General features: G+C 39.8%; 2 protein-coding genes across 5 annotated transcripts in view; one reads left to right on the top strand and one right to left on the bottom strand.

Moving 5' to 3' along the window:
• Positions 1 to 14249, bottom strand: part of LOC122765515 (coiled-coil domain-containing protein 148-like) — a 29766-nt gene extending 15517 nt beyond the window's left edge. Inside the window, exons 1-9 of one of the 4 annotated variants that reach the window (XM_044019810.1) lie at positions 14161 to 14249; positions 11658 to 11750; positions 11126 to 11247; positions 7168 to 7271; positions 4615 to 4706; positions 4359 to 4510; positions 3226 to 3321; positions 2900 to 3084; positions 2458 to 2596 (exon numbers count right to left, since the gene is read on the bottom strand). In XM_044019810.1, coding sequence (XP_043875745.1) covers positions 2458 to 2596; positions 2900 to 3084; positions 3226 to 3321; positions 4359 to 4510; positions 4615 to 4706; positions 7168 to 7271; positions 11126 to 11247; positions 11658 to 11715 — 948 coding nt within the window. In that variant the 5' untranslated portion in view covers positions 11716 to 11750; positions 14161 to 14249. Of the gene's footprint in view, positions 1 to 2457; positions 2597 to 2899; positions 3085 to 3225; positions 3322 to 4358; positions 4511 to 4614; positions 4707 to 7167; positions 7272 to 11125; positions 11248 to 11657; positions 11751 to 13908; positions 14125 to 14160 lie in introns of those variants that run through there. The other 3 variants (XM_044019809.1, XM_044019808.1, XM_044019811.1) reach the window with 3 other exon arrangements.
• Positions 14250 to 14334: 85 nt separating this feature from the next.
• The window catches only part of pkp4 (plakophilin 4), an 87309-nt gene continuing 86977 nt past the window's right edge, over positions 14335 to 14666 (top strand). Inside the window, exon 1 of the mRNA XM_044019790.1 lies at positions 14335 to 14480. The gene's annotated coding sequence lies outside the window, so the exon portion shown is untranslated. The remainder of the gene's footprint in view (positions 14481 to 14666) is intronic.

The following is a 14666-nucleotide window of genomic DNA, read 5'->3' as shown; positions in this document are numbered from 1 at the left end:
TTTAGAGTGTCCAGTTTGCCTAATCACCAAATCTGCATGACAGTGGGAAGACACTGGAGAACCCAGAGAAAACAAACTGAGATCCTATAAAAGCAATACTCATTTTCTATGCATGAGACTCTGAGAACATTATAACCACGGCTGTTTCAGTACACAAACCCATTTACTGTATGTTGTAATATGTAATATGTCACGAAAGCTATTCAGGTTGTTCCATGCGCTGGAAGTAATAACCTTCAATGTTCCGAAGTGAAAAATAACATAATGAAAAAGTTTAGCGCAATGACATTTACTCCACAGAAAGTATTAAGTGCTTATAGTGCTATATCATAATTTCAACCTATTGTAGATGTCAACAAGTGTAGTGAATTTTTTTTTATCCTGTAGCACATGTAAGCTGAATATCTGTCCAAAGCTTACTGTACTTACTCAGTGGTACAGCATTGTCTTTCAACTTGAAAGTTGTGGGTTCAATTCCCGGTTCTGCGCTGCACTTAGATGCAATGTAGTGTACAGAAGCTTTGAGTGGTCATCAAGACTAGAAAATTCACTGATTCCCCATAGTGCATGTTTTTGGACTACAGTATATTTAAAAGCCCAAAAAATATACAGAATTCATAGAGCTCATTTCAAGTAAAAGATAAACATTTGCATTTAGTTTAATTTAGATTTCAATGCCAGCTGACAAACAGGTTTTCTGGGGTCTAAAGATATGAAAGATAATAATTAAAAATTAAGAATTTTTGGCAACACTTTACATTACAGTACGGTGGTAATGTTTTTGTAGTAATGAATGGTAACACATATTACAGTAATATCATATTTTTTTATGGTATCACAAAGTAGTAGTTTGATAATAACAATGGAAAAAGTGTGTAGGACATAATAGAATGTAGAAACATGTAATGTTATAATGTTATCTCCCTATTACCACACTATTATCATGTTATTACCAAGCTGGAAATTGCTTTAGAAATAAGAAGGCATTACTGTAATACTACGTCCATATGAAAAATAAATAAATCACGTTATGTTGTTACTGCACTGTAATGTAAGGTGTTTCAGAGTAGATTGATTGAAGACTATACTGACAGCAGATGTGAAGGTGTTGATGAATGGTTGTTTTGTCTCGTGTGTTGGTGATAGGCTGGATGGTAGATGGATGGATGGATGAGGCCTGATTTGAAATCAAGATTTAAGACACCCATTCAACAATTCTTACCATTTACTCACTGACTTAGTCAGAGTCGGCACTACATCACCCCTGGGTCTGATTCTGAGAAAGTGAGGAGTGTGGAGAAAAAAAACGCATCCTTCCTCCAGCAAACCTTACAGCAGTAAAAAAAAAAAAAATGCAGCACCCAGCTGGAACTGATACAAGGACAGCGACTCTGGGTGCGGGTAAGACAAGGAGCAAGGGGCTGGCGGTTGTCATGGCAATGCTAGGCTGTGGGGTGAGTGGGTTGTCCACAGTGGGTGACATGGCACATCCTACAACTCACTGAGCAGATCATTGTCTAAACGCATCGGTGTGTCTCGGTGCTTCATGTTTTGATGATACTGAGCAGTATTGATCTCAGAGACTGGGACTCGCACCGAAGAGCAGCTTAGACTGGGGAGTTAAGAGCAGTGCTTGTATCGATATTCAGTATGAGAATGTGTCCCACAGCACAAACCGGGCTCTTTAGCAGAGCCCTTTCCTCTTACTTGCTCAGTGGTCAGCAGACCAGACAGTGGCTGCATGAGGTCATTTGAGAATGTAACTAAAGTCAGTATGCAAATACAGAGACAGAGAATGCGTGTCTGAGTAAATAAAATTAAAAATACAAAAGAAATGATGTGACTCATATTGCATTTATAATTGACAGATATTCTGATTGCAGTATGATTCAAAATTGTTACGACTGATCAGTTTTGTACCTGTCATTTTTTGCAAAGAACAATAGCCAAATCATGATGATTTGACTTTTTCAGAGTAATATTCACACAGGAAAACTCATCTTAAAACGAGCGACTTTTGGGCAAGTGATTTCGTGCAGCATTGCAGAACGTCTTCACCATAATGCTGTTTTGCCACAAATTTGATCTGAGGTAAATAATTGCAGTGTCTTCTGATTTGGATATTGCGGCTCGTGATGTTGCAATTTTGATTATTTTTTGATTGATTGTGCCGCCCTCACACAACATATTCTAATCAGCTCCAACAGCAAAACATTGCTTCTTTCTTATAATTGTAAATCTGCTGCTGGTACAATTTCTTTCATATGAATAATCGACTTTTTTCTTTCAGGTTTTTGTCAATTTACATCTATCAGTGGATCTGTGCGTGTTCAGGTGACTGGACAACACTGTATACTGTGTGGTTCTCAGTCCGACATGAATGTGTTGACAATATGTATCTCTTGTTATTCATTTTTGACTATTTGATAAACAAACAAATTCAAACTATGTACTGACCAGCTCTTGCCTGCTTTTCTCAGGGAAGACTCTTTGCAGCATGTCCATGCAGAGCGCTCTGTTGTTGGGTATGTCGTGAGTGTACTGGCACAGCGTGAACTGGTAGCGTAGGTGGTCGTCTGGACTCCAGCCACAGAACCTGAAACAAATTTCCGCCGTTAATTTAACAATCATCATCATAAAGTAAAGTAAGTATAAAGTATCAGGATGTCATGTTTCCCTTTTTCATTTCACATCATTTCATTTTTTCCCCATTATCTCCACATTTATAAACACACACACAGCAGTCTGAGTGGCAAATAGAGTGTCCAGATAAATCCAGAGTGAAGAGCTGAAAATCTCTATCAAGACTAAAATACTGGTTAGATTGTCATCATTCACATACTTAATATCACCAAAAAGAATTCAATCAATGCCCAGCTTTAGTTATTTTCACTCCTACCTGTCAGTTCTTTGCAGTTCCTCTTGAAGGCTGTTCAGTCTGCCCCTGTACATTTCTGACAAGCAGTGGAAGGCCTGGATCAGAGAGTCCTTCAGCTCTGGGTAGGGGCAGTCAGAATTCCAAACCTCCTCTGGAATACTTTCTATGTTCACCAGATGATCATCTGAGCTACTCGTGAGATATTTCTGCAGAGAAACAACACAGTCGTAATTATGCTAATGCATTTGCTTTGGCAACACAGTGTAGCAATTACGCTTTGAATGAAAGTTTAGACCGTAATTGCTGAAACACAAGCAGCATGTCAAGAAGAACAGTGAGAACTTTACCTCCAAGCCAAGGTTCATTATCTCCTCCTCCAAGGCTACACACTCTGCATGGAGTTTTGCAGTAATTTCACCTTGCTGGTCTTTCACAAATTGTATCTGGTGATTCAAAGATAAAAACCATAAAAAGTGGGCTTAGAAAACAAACATGAAAGTCATAGATTAACTCCAGGGAACAGAAAGTAACAAGACTGGATGCCATAATGAGAAATAAATGGAGAGCAGGCTACAGAGGTCTGGTTCTTTTCTATTCCACACTGCAATTATTATTTTCAGACATGAAACGGAACATTTAAAGAGCAGACACCTTCTATTTTAAATTTGGGGTGCCACAGGACACCTATCTAGGCCCACTCTTCTCAAGCTGTATGATCTTACTTGAAAAATGTTTAGCTGCCAGTAACACAGCATAAGATAAGATTTTTGCTATAGGGTGATTTCTGACACAGGAGTCTCTTCAGATTCTTTAGTTTTTATTTAAAATACACCGGGATAAAGTGTAATTATGCAGTACTTGAACAAAGTCTCTAGCCAGCAGATGACTAGGACTATCTAGGATAGTTGTGTGCTACAACAATAGAGGGGGTGATGGGAAAAAAAAACAAGGATGATGAAGGAGATAAAATGGCTGGCACGCAGTTTGTTCTGAGTTTGGTCTGACTTTAAAGACCCCTGCTTACTCCTTAATCCCTCCATTCATCTCTGAAGCCTGTAAACAGCGTCTTAGAGTCAAAGGCAGAATTGGTGACTCAGGGACTGTGGATATCTAACAAAAAAAGAGGCTCATCAACAGTGAACACAACACAGTGTGCAGGCTGAGATCATTGTGTAAAGAAGCAGTGACTTCTGACTGGTTTTGTTTTGCACAGCTGATATATTGTCAGAGGCCTTCAAGGTGAAACAAAACATTGCCAAATTGTTTGATCACACATGAGGACCCACTGTAATTTAGCATTCTCAGAATCTGAACAATTTTATTTTTCGAACAAGGTTTAATAAATTACTACAAACATAGTCTAGACTTTTTAGATTTACACAATCCTGCCATTCTCCTAGCATTCTACTCTTTATGCTTTATTTAAATTTGTCGTACAACAGTGGAATACGAGTGTGCTTATTCACTATCAGAGAGATACCTGTTGCATAACTGGTTCTATGCTTGATGGATGAACATTGAGCCGCCGACGTTGTAGTTCACTGCATCTGAAGCACAGGTCATCCCTGAGCTGATAAACCGGCTCCACAGTCGCTGTCCGAAATGCCTCTCGTTCTCTCTCGAGCAAAAGCTCTTAACCCCCCAAAAACACAAAGGGCACATATCAGCACAATATTTATGAAACAACACAGACTGCTGGTGATACAGGACCACTGGAAAACTGTTAATGTTGTTACCATCATCCTGAAGTGAGAAAATGCCAGAATCTGTTCTATTAGTGGGTCTGATCTGCTCGAGAAAACCACGGATGTCATCTTCAGCATTCATTCTGTTCCATGAGACAAAAGAAAGCTATATTAAATACACCCACATTGTATGAGCCAGTTTAGCTAAAACTTACTAAATTAGACAACTTGTGAAGATGGTACCTGGTTCAAAATGTCTGAACTGGACACATTAGTCCATATTGCTAAGTTAACATTTTGGACTAGAACAATGGCAAACAAACCAGTAATAGCTGAAATTTTGGCCACATGGGGGCAGTGAAATCAAGTTGTGAATGCAGCATCTCCTTTTAAGTTGACCTGGCAGGCTTGTGAGAGATAGGACAGTTGCTATCTCATTTATGGAGGAACATTTTAAATGATTTTCAATATTAGTCAAAACAATTAGTCCTCCTTCGACCAACTCCTCAATGAAACTGTCCTAATGCTATTGACGAACTATCCTTTTTGCTTAGCTGCTGAATACAGTTGCATGATGTGGCCAAATTCAATGCAAATGTCAAATCAAATCAAATATTTCAACTGTAACAATCACTTTAGTAATGTTTTTTATCGCTACATGTTGGCCCTGCTGTGATGAACTGGCGACCAGTGCAGGGTGTACCCCACCTTTCAACCTATGCCCTATGTTTTAAACTCATGTAGAGGATAAAGCAGTAGATGATGAATGAATGAATGAATTAATTAATGAACAATCACTATAGCAGTTGGCCCGATAATACAGCTAGAGCAGGGGTCGGGAACCTTTTTGACTCAGAGAGCCATGAAAGCAAAATATTTGCAAATTTATTTCAGTGAGAGCCATATAATATATTTTAAGACTGAATTTAACTAAATGTGAGTATAATAAACCTCTGAATTTATTCTTTTAAATAATGTTGTTATAATACTCTTCGCGCAGTGTGTCACCAGCAGCATATCTTGCGATCACACTGAACTGCGACAAATGACTTACGTCTGTTGACTCATCCAAAGCCAGGGAATAGAACGGTGCTGCATTTATGTCATTCACTTGCGTTTCCTCCACTTCCAAAATCGATGGATGGATTAAAACAAGTGATAATATTTTATGTTTTATCTGAAAAGCCGAAATCTGCGAGCCAGATGCAATCATCAAAAGAGCCACACCTGGCTCCCGAGCCATAGGTTCCCTACCCCTGAGCTAGAGGTTGACCAAAGCATTCTGAATGAAATCAATGTAGTGTAGGTAAGTAAGTGATCTGTAAGTTTAAAATTACAGAAGTATTAACATTTAAAATAAAACTTCACCGATTGGTTACCTGCCCACGTGACACTTGGTCCGAGGCTTGAAACGGCAATGCTAATTCCGCACTTTTTAGACCCACTCGTAGAGGGGCGGGACCTTATTCCCAGAATGTAAACATTGTCCGCCATCTTTGCTAACAGTTACGCTAACAGGACCAAGTGTCACTGGTGGGCATGTAACAAAGAAAAGAATGAAGATATATCTCGACTCAGGGGAAACTGAGGTTGGGAAGCACAATTATTCAAAAAAAAATACTACCCCTATTCTAGTAATACAAAGCTAAATGCAAATCGGTGAAGTATTCTTTTAAACATACCTGGGTTGGAAGAAGGTAGAGGAAACCATAACATTTCACAACAGTGTGATCCTTGAATACGATGCTTCTACCATTGAATAAAATGATGGCCACAGTTTGTTTCAGAGGTATGTGAGTGGGCTGCAGGTCTACTTTTCCACCTCACGATGACACAAATTCTCTCAGACTTCACTGGTGACATTTTTCAAAAAGTAGAGGAATTATGTCTCGTTAATGAAGGCAACGCCACACTCCTAGGCCTTTGGAGTGCGCTATGATAATAGTGTGCACCTGCAACTAACTGGCCTGTGATTGTGAACATAGGAATAGTAACCATAGAGACATTCTCGTCTGTTTTCCCAGTTTACAGGGTGGCTTTTGAAACCCAAGGTAATTTAACGAGATGTATGTGTAGAGAACTAAAAGCAGTGGCACATCTTTATGGCTAGGCTCATTACTGAGGCTAACACTTGTGTACATCATTAACCTTGGGTGGCTCAGACACAGTCATTATGCAGCCAAACAAGCTGCACCCCAGAGCTAGCGCTGCCCTTCTCACTTCACAAGGCATGACACCACTGGGGCCACAGTCGCCCACTTCTGCCTCAGCATGCAGAGAAATAGTGTTCTTCCATGCGGTATACCCGTCTGCCTCTCTGCATACAGCCATAACCCCACTTATCCCTATTTCACACCGTTTGCTCAAAGTCATCACTGCAGAAGAAAGGCCTACATGTGAATCCTTATTCTCTTCTTTGCCTTTTTTACCCTCTGTGATCCATTTTTTTTCCAATAATATTACGTTTGTCCCCAATTTTTACACCCTATTTCCAGGAGGTTTGTGTCCGGGCTCAATGGGGCTTAAATGGAGCGGTTGTGTGGCGTAATAGCAGATTCAGAAAACTGCAGCAGATAATGACAGGGAGTAATAGGGGGCACTTACTCAGCCTTTTGCAGCCTGGGGCACTCTCTGCTCCACACCTGTCTGTGCTGCTGTAAAATTGAGCTCTCCTTGGTTGCCTTGGCTGCACAGCGAATTTTCTCAACCTATAAGACAAGGTTTAATGCACAGCAGGAATAAAACAGTTTCCCTGGACTCAAATAAGCACTGAACAAGCACATAAGCCACAGGAGTGTTTTCCTTTAAATGCAATTCACCCATGACATTTACTGTATTTTCTCCTACAATTAACTTTACCCGAACAAAATTGAATGTGAAATGCTTTAATGCATCTATTAGCTGGACCATTTTCTGAAATAATAAATAATATAAATAATAAAGTGGGTACATCAGGATGCTGGACATTTGGTTTTCTGTCTTTATTGGCATGTGCTCAGTCTTTATTAGCATCATTGTGTTTGTGAAAGGTTCGTAAACTCAGATAATTCAACTGCATCAGGATTACTAATAAAGCATGAAGCAAAAAATGAACAGCAGCAAATTAAAAATAATCAAGCAGAAACACGCTTGGCATGCATGAGGTATGTTAATAAAAGAAAAGGGAGGTAGAAGACGTTATATATGTTGGTTTTCTTTTCCATCATTAAAGGCCCCTGCAGAGTGATGCAGCAGCTTGCTGTATTCTAGCAGAGTTTTTATATAAACAAGCCACCGGCTCAGAGTTCTTTCTTTCGCTTTCTCCATCCCTATAGGGATCCGGCAGAAATGTTTATGCTGTAAGCTCTTCCTGACACAACTCTCCCATTTATCTGGGCTTGGGACTGGCACTAGGAGTACACTGCATGTGACTAGGCTCACCCTAACCCGCGGCTGGGGACAATTTAGAGTGTCCAATTAACCCAATCAAGTAGGAGCAAATGGTACCTTGCTCACAGCCAGGTGAACCCTCCAGTAACAAGCCCTATTCACTTCCGCTCAGCACAACTGGCTCAAATAACTGAACACATATCTAATACATGGGTACAGTGTATTTCATGAAACGTAAAGGAGTTACAGAGTTGATGTGTGTCATGACTGTCCATGTACGTGTCAAGTTGTGGCTGCAGTTTGGACATTTACCCCCAGGGTGATGTCCATATTTCAGTTATTGGAATCTACAGTATAAAATCTGAGTGCCCCTTCAGGCAGTCCACACGAGGGAATCTTAAACTTGCACTGGCTGTTAAATCACTCAGTTGAATTACAAAAACTGTGAATAGGAGAAGCAGAGATGTCATTTCGTCCATTAGAAGAGTACACAGTTGGATACTAAATTATGCAAATTAAAAAGAAAAAAGTGTTGTTAGCATATGTTTCTTGAATTTGTTTTTTTTTTGTTTGCCTCAATTGTGAAAGATCAACATCTTTGCATTTGTTTGTTTTTTGCTGTCTTCATGTACAGTGTCTTCATCATCATGTACTCAGAACTTGAAAATTGAGACCATCGCTGCGTGTGTGCATGACAAAAGGATGAGCAAGACAGCAATTAAATTACACACTCCCAAGAGACTGTGGTGTCTCAATAACGTACTTTCCTATTTTCTAATTAGGCCAAAGTGTGTCAGCAAAAACAGACACATCACAACGTTAAAAACACGTAGCATCAGTAGAAAACAGTGTTGAAATATTGCACTCATTTTTGACTGCATCTCCTTTCTCCTTGATCAATGGCAGTCATTGAATAATTGCACTGCACGTACACCGTAACACATTTCAAAGATGATAATGCAGATTGTTTCAACACAGATGGTTTTTTTGTTTAAACTAATAATTTGTTGTTTAAAATGTAAAAAATAACACTTTCAGGCTACTAGCAATTTCAAGTGAAGGTCATTTCAATTAATCCCTTATCTGTACTATACATTGCAAGTTTGCCCGTGGCTTTGACGTCACACTGAATCAATGTACAGTTTATACGTTCAAAAATATAAAATGAATTTGAACAGCGACGACTTTTTTTCAGTCCACTGGATTTCCCGGTTAGGTCAGCTCAGCACTATGCTTCAGTATCATTACAATTTTGTAGTAATTTACTCAATGTTAAAGACGAGAATTTATTTCACATTACTTATAAGGGGTATCATATTTTACAGTGTACCCAAGTGCACTGCTCTGATTTCAGTATACATAAATATATATATATATATATATATATATATATATATATATATATACATATACATATATATCACAAAAAAATCTAACAAAGAGGCAGTTTTTTTATATATGATTTTAGCATCTACTTATGCTGCCGGTTCCTTCCTGAAGAGCATAAATGATCCCATGCTCGAGGCAACTCACAGTCATTTATTTTTCCCTGTATCACATCACCAGTGGGAGATGCTCAGAAAGCGTCCCTTTCAGCGGGGTGACTGAATGTAAACAGGCCGTCTTATCTAGGTTATGCAGAACGCAAGGTTGTAAGGAGCCATGGGCAACCATAATGATACTAAAATGCTTCTGCCACAGTGTACCAATTAAAACACCGCAGGCCTAACAGCCTAATCTCCATTGCTTCTGGTATTAACTTTTTGCTCTGCTCAGACAGAGTCAGATGACAATGAACTTCAAACAGTTTTATAGAAACATAAAAGCAGTCAAATGAATATTCATGAGCCTGATTGTAGTATCGTCTCCCTCAACACATGAGGGGTGCTACAGTCAATCCCTGCTGATATAGGGCAAAAGGCGGGGTCACAGGCAGGTCAGGTCACCAGTACATTGCAGGACCAACATGCAGAGAAAAACAACCTTTCTCTGTTGCATTCACACCTACTGTTAATTTAGAGTGTCTAAAAATCGAAATACCCGGTGAAAGCACACGCATACACGGGGAGAACATGCAAACTCCACGCAGAAAGCACCTCGGTTGAACCTTCTTGCTGTGAGGCAACAGTGCGAGCCACCACTCGACCATGTGGCCCTGTAACCTTTCAAACCCCAGACTGGATTGAGTTGTCACTGTATCTGCACACTTTAAATTCTGTGGAGTCTTTCAAAGAGCAGCTTAAGACCCTGTTGTTCAGACAGGCTTTTAGTTAGGTGTGGGTTTTACTACAATATGTTTTATCTTCTTATGTCTGTGCTGGTAGCTGTGAGTGTTGTATCTGCTGTGTATTATGTATCTTACTTTTTACCGTCTTCACTTCTGAAGCACTTTGTGAATCCTTCCTGTGAAAAGTGCTATATAAATAAACTTTACGTACTTACTTAGGTTGTTATGTTGTTTTCCACCTTCACCATTGCTTTGAGTGATTCTATTTGCTATTATTGCATCCATCCATCCATCTTCTACATCTTTGTCCTCCACAGGAGGGTCACGGGGGGCGCTGTGCCAATCTCAGCTGACATAGGGCGATAGGCGGGGTACCCCCTGGACAGATCGCCAGTCCATCACAGGGACACATATAGAGACAAATAACCATTCACTCTCACACCTACGGTCAATTTGGAGTGTCCAATTTACTTAATCCCATGTTTTTGGACTGTGGGAGGAAACCAGAGAACCCAGAGAAAGCCCACGCACACACATGAGGAGAACATGCAAACTCTACACAGAAAGGACCTTGGTTGAACCTTCTTGCTGTGAGGGAACAGTCCTAGCCACGACTTCATTGTGTGGCCCTGTGGTATTGTGTATAACAATAATGTTACTGCCCAGTTTTATGTTGTTTTCCATCTTCCCCATTGCTTTCAGTGATTCTATTTGCTATTATTCCACTCCCGTTAAAGTCAGGTGTTTTTTTGTCATTTTCCATTATTGCTGCAGTAGGTAAGTAAGGATTATTTGTTCTCTGGAAAAATATCTCTTTTAGAGCCTCAGTACATATTCATCTTTATTTGCTTCTGAATCCCCATAAAGCAAATTCTCAAATTTCCACACCACTGAAACCAGATATCGATGTTATAATAGCACTGTCTTTTGAAGTGTGACACGATATTGACAAGTTCCAAAATGTACCTTTTGTCCAATTAGTTTTGACTGCAGGCGTCTGGCATCAACAATAGCTTGGAGTGTTTTATAGTCGGTCGGTTTGTACCTCGAGCTGCCAAGACCGCTTTTCATCCGCAGTGCGAGTTTTTCTGCATGGATAAAAGCAAATTACATGTCTGAATTAGGCTGAATTAGTTGAAGGTCCCATCATTTATGACACCTGAAGTAGAGTACTTTTGCTGACTTCAGCAAAGAAAGATAACAGCAGTTATCTAATGGATTGTATGGCCAACAATTCTGAGGGGGCAGTGTGAGGAAGGGGGGAGGAGACCACATACTAACTGAGTCAGGCAGTTTCTTTTTTTGTAGAGTAGTTCAGCTGTGACTCCAGGCAGGTGAATAAACATAAGCACTGCAGGCTCAGACTACAGCATCAAAGGCTCAACAGTACCTGGAGAATTCAACATGGGGACTTGAGGTCGAATCTATTCAACAGATCGCAGGGCCACTATGTCACAGGTCAGCAAAGTTTCAAACTCATTCTCTGATAACCACCTACCCACATCGTCTGCTCTGCAGTCTGTGATGAATGAATGCAGACTTCGTCCACTCGTCATTGTAGAGCTCTAGTGGGATGCACTCGCTGTAATGCCTGCAAAAAAAAAAGTTTAAAAAGTCTCAGTGCATGTGGAAAATACAGAGGTTGTGTTCAGCCTGATTAAACACAACATTCACCCTCCACGTGTACCTAGCTTTAGTGGGGTCATTGACATGATTAATAGGAGACTAAGGGATCTACAGGAAAAAGTAATAAGAGCCATTAAAAACCAAACTTTGCCATGAAGGTCTGCATGACTTTGCTATCAGTCGACTCACAAGTTTTAGGGTTTGGGTGGGGACAGATGGTGCACACAGTGTGATCAGATATGCCACTGGAAGATCTCTACGTCTTTGTTTTGGATTAAGCTTTGAAGTACTTGGGCCTTAAAGGCATGTGTGTCAGGTTGGTGTGAAGTATGCTTAATCTAAAACTGAAATGAAAACGTGTGCGCTGTTCTGCAACCACTGAAGATTACTTTCCCCACTTCATGTGCCTAGCAGACATGACATTTTTACTCAGAGTAAGATTATTATTTTACATATATTACTAATAGTAACCTCAATGCTGTTGGTTTTTATACTAGAGGTGAACCTACTGATTGATTTCTCAGCCGGTTGAATAATAATAGTCTGTAGCCTAACACTTTTGATCATCCATTATTTCAGTCAATATCTTGGTATCTGTTATTTGGGATTGTGAACTAACTTGCAACACGTACAGTGCTTAACAAATCTATTAGTCATAAAAATGAGAAAACATAAATATTTTAGAAATCTTTCAAAAAAACTTGTTTGAAAATAAAAAAATGTTTTGTTATTTATTTGGCAAATAACAACTGAATTCACCTTTTATACCAAATTGAAACCCACTCACTTGGCTTCTCTGAGAAGTCATTAATCAAGCATAACAACACACTTGAATCAAGAAATATTAACACGCTTTCCTATTTTTTCAGGGTTTTTTGTAAAATGTAGTTGAAAATTCATGGATAACCATAATAATTATGCTTTAGCATTACATATATATTGTCCATTAAAGAGCTTCTACATACTGGTGTATGTAAAGTCACACGAAAAATGATTTTGATAATTACCAATGCTGTTAGTTTAGGGCAGCTGTCGCTTTGGATGGTGGTGGAATACATTTATTAAGCACTGTATGGCAGGTTTAAAGCAATAGATGGAAAAATCAGTGATTTTACATCAGGGCACAGGGCTTCAAATCCTTTGTTTGTGATTTGATTTGTTTTAACTTAAGTGACACAAACACACCAAACAAGGCAGAAGTCGATCAGCAACTCCCACATGCCTACAAGCTACAAACGCACATGTTGTTTTCAGTGAGAACAAATGTTCAGGTCCCAGGTTGATTCACAGAACAATGGCGCACTCAACAGCAAGGTCAGTGTTGCTATTGTGTCAATATTTCATACAACAACACTTTAAAACAAATGGCGAGACTTTCCAAAGTGTGTGAGGGAACTACGGTGGCCTACAATGTTGTTCTTCTTTTTATACACTTATATAAACCTACAATTTCTGCCAATGTACCCTCCGAAGTGTTCCTAGCCATTTTAAGTCTCTATTATGCAGTGTTGTAATGTAACAAAGTACACATACTTCGTTACTGTACTTAAGTACAAAACTCTGTAATGTATCTGTACTTTACTTTGTCATTTATATTTCTAGCAACTTTTACTTTTACTCCACAAAATGTCCTCTAACTGTCTTTGTCCCTTGTTACTACCAAATAAAATCAGAAGAAGAAGAGTTGGTACTGGTCTGTATTTATATAGTGCTTTTCTATTCTTGATGAACGGCTTTACGCTATAGTTTTGCCATTCACCCATTCACACATCTTTCATGCCCATTCATTCACACGCTGCAATATGGGGATAAGTGTCTCATTGTGTCAATTTAACCCACACAACCTTGCAGTTGAAAGACAACTCACCCTACCACTGAGCTACCATGGCTCAATCCTAACTCCTCACATTTTTAATAGCATTACTTCTAAAACTTGAGAACATTTTTTATCAGAAAATTACTTTTGATACTTAAGTTCAGTAAATGTCATCTACTTTCATTGTTTTACTTAATTAATATTATAATAAAGTGACTTCAACGTCTACCAAAGTCATTTCATGGTATCCCTTTGAGGTGCTTTATAAAAGACTGTTATTACGAGAGTAAAACAAAGGCTAGCTTACCTTATGCTATATTTCTCTGCTCAGTTTCTGTCTCTTCTTGGCTCTATTTTGCATTAATCTTACCATTAACGCGATGATGTCACGTCTTTTATGACTTTGAGAAGTTCCAAAGTTCTGCGTTCTGGATCTTTGCAGGTAACCATAGTCACCAAAATGTGGTATATTCTCCTACCTTTTCTGTGTTTTACGGCAGTAAGTCTGCTCAGTTTACTACCGTGTGTGGACAAAATTTGTAACCAAGGTAACTGTCACCTCTTCTCTCATTGGTCAATTCAACAATCCGAACCTGATCGGCAACGCCCCCTTGCCGCCATCCTAGCCAACCACGAGTGCGCGCTGCTTTCCCACATTCCCGCTGACGTCATGCACTCTTGCTTAGCCTGGGACTTCGCTGGTGGAAGCAGGGAGTAGCAGAGGAGTCCTCTCTTCTTCTTCTTCTCCTCCTCCTCCTCCTCTTCAGCCATGGAGGCGAGCTCCACTCCTCCACACGCACGGGACTTACCAACGGGACTTTACCGATGAAGTTACGTGTACCGAGCCGCAGCTCAACCAGCGCAAGAAACACTCCTAAGGTATTTAATTGCTTTTTTCCCCCCCTTACTCTCCTTGACTAAACTGCAGAGAAACTGGGAGGAGGGAGACGAAGGACGCGTTCTGTGCGCACAGCAGGAGTGTGTGCTCAACTCACAAAGTCCTGAATTCCTTGCGAAAGGAAAGTGGAAGCGTTTCCCTTCGCGACACAAACCAAGCTTCCTTGG

The sequence above is a fragment of the Solea senegalensis genome, linkage group LG2, assembly GCF_019176455.1.
Source record: "Solea senegalensis isolate Sse05_10M linkage group LG2, IFAPA_SoseM_1, whole genome shotgun sequence".
NCBI lineage: Eukaryota > Metazoa > Chordata > Actinopteri > Pleuronectiformes > Soleidae > Solea > Solea senegalensis.
This window is presented reverse-complemented; position numbering and strand designations above follow the sequence as displayed.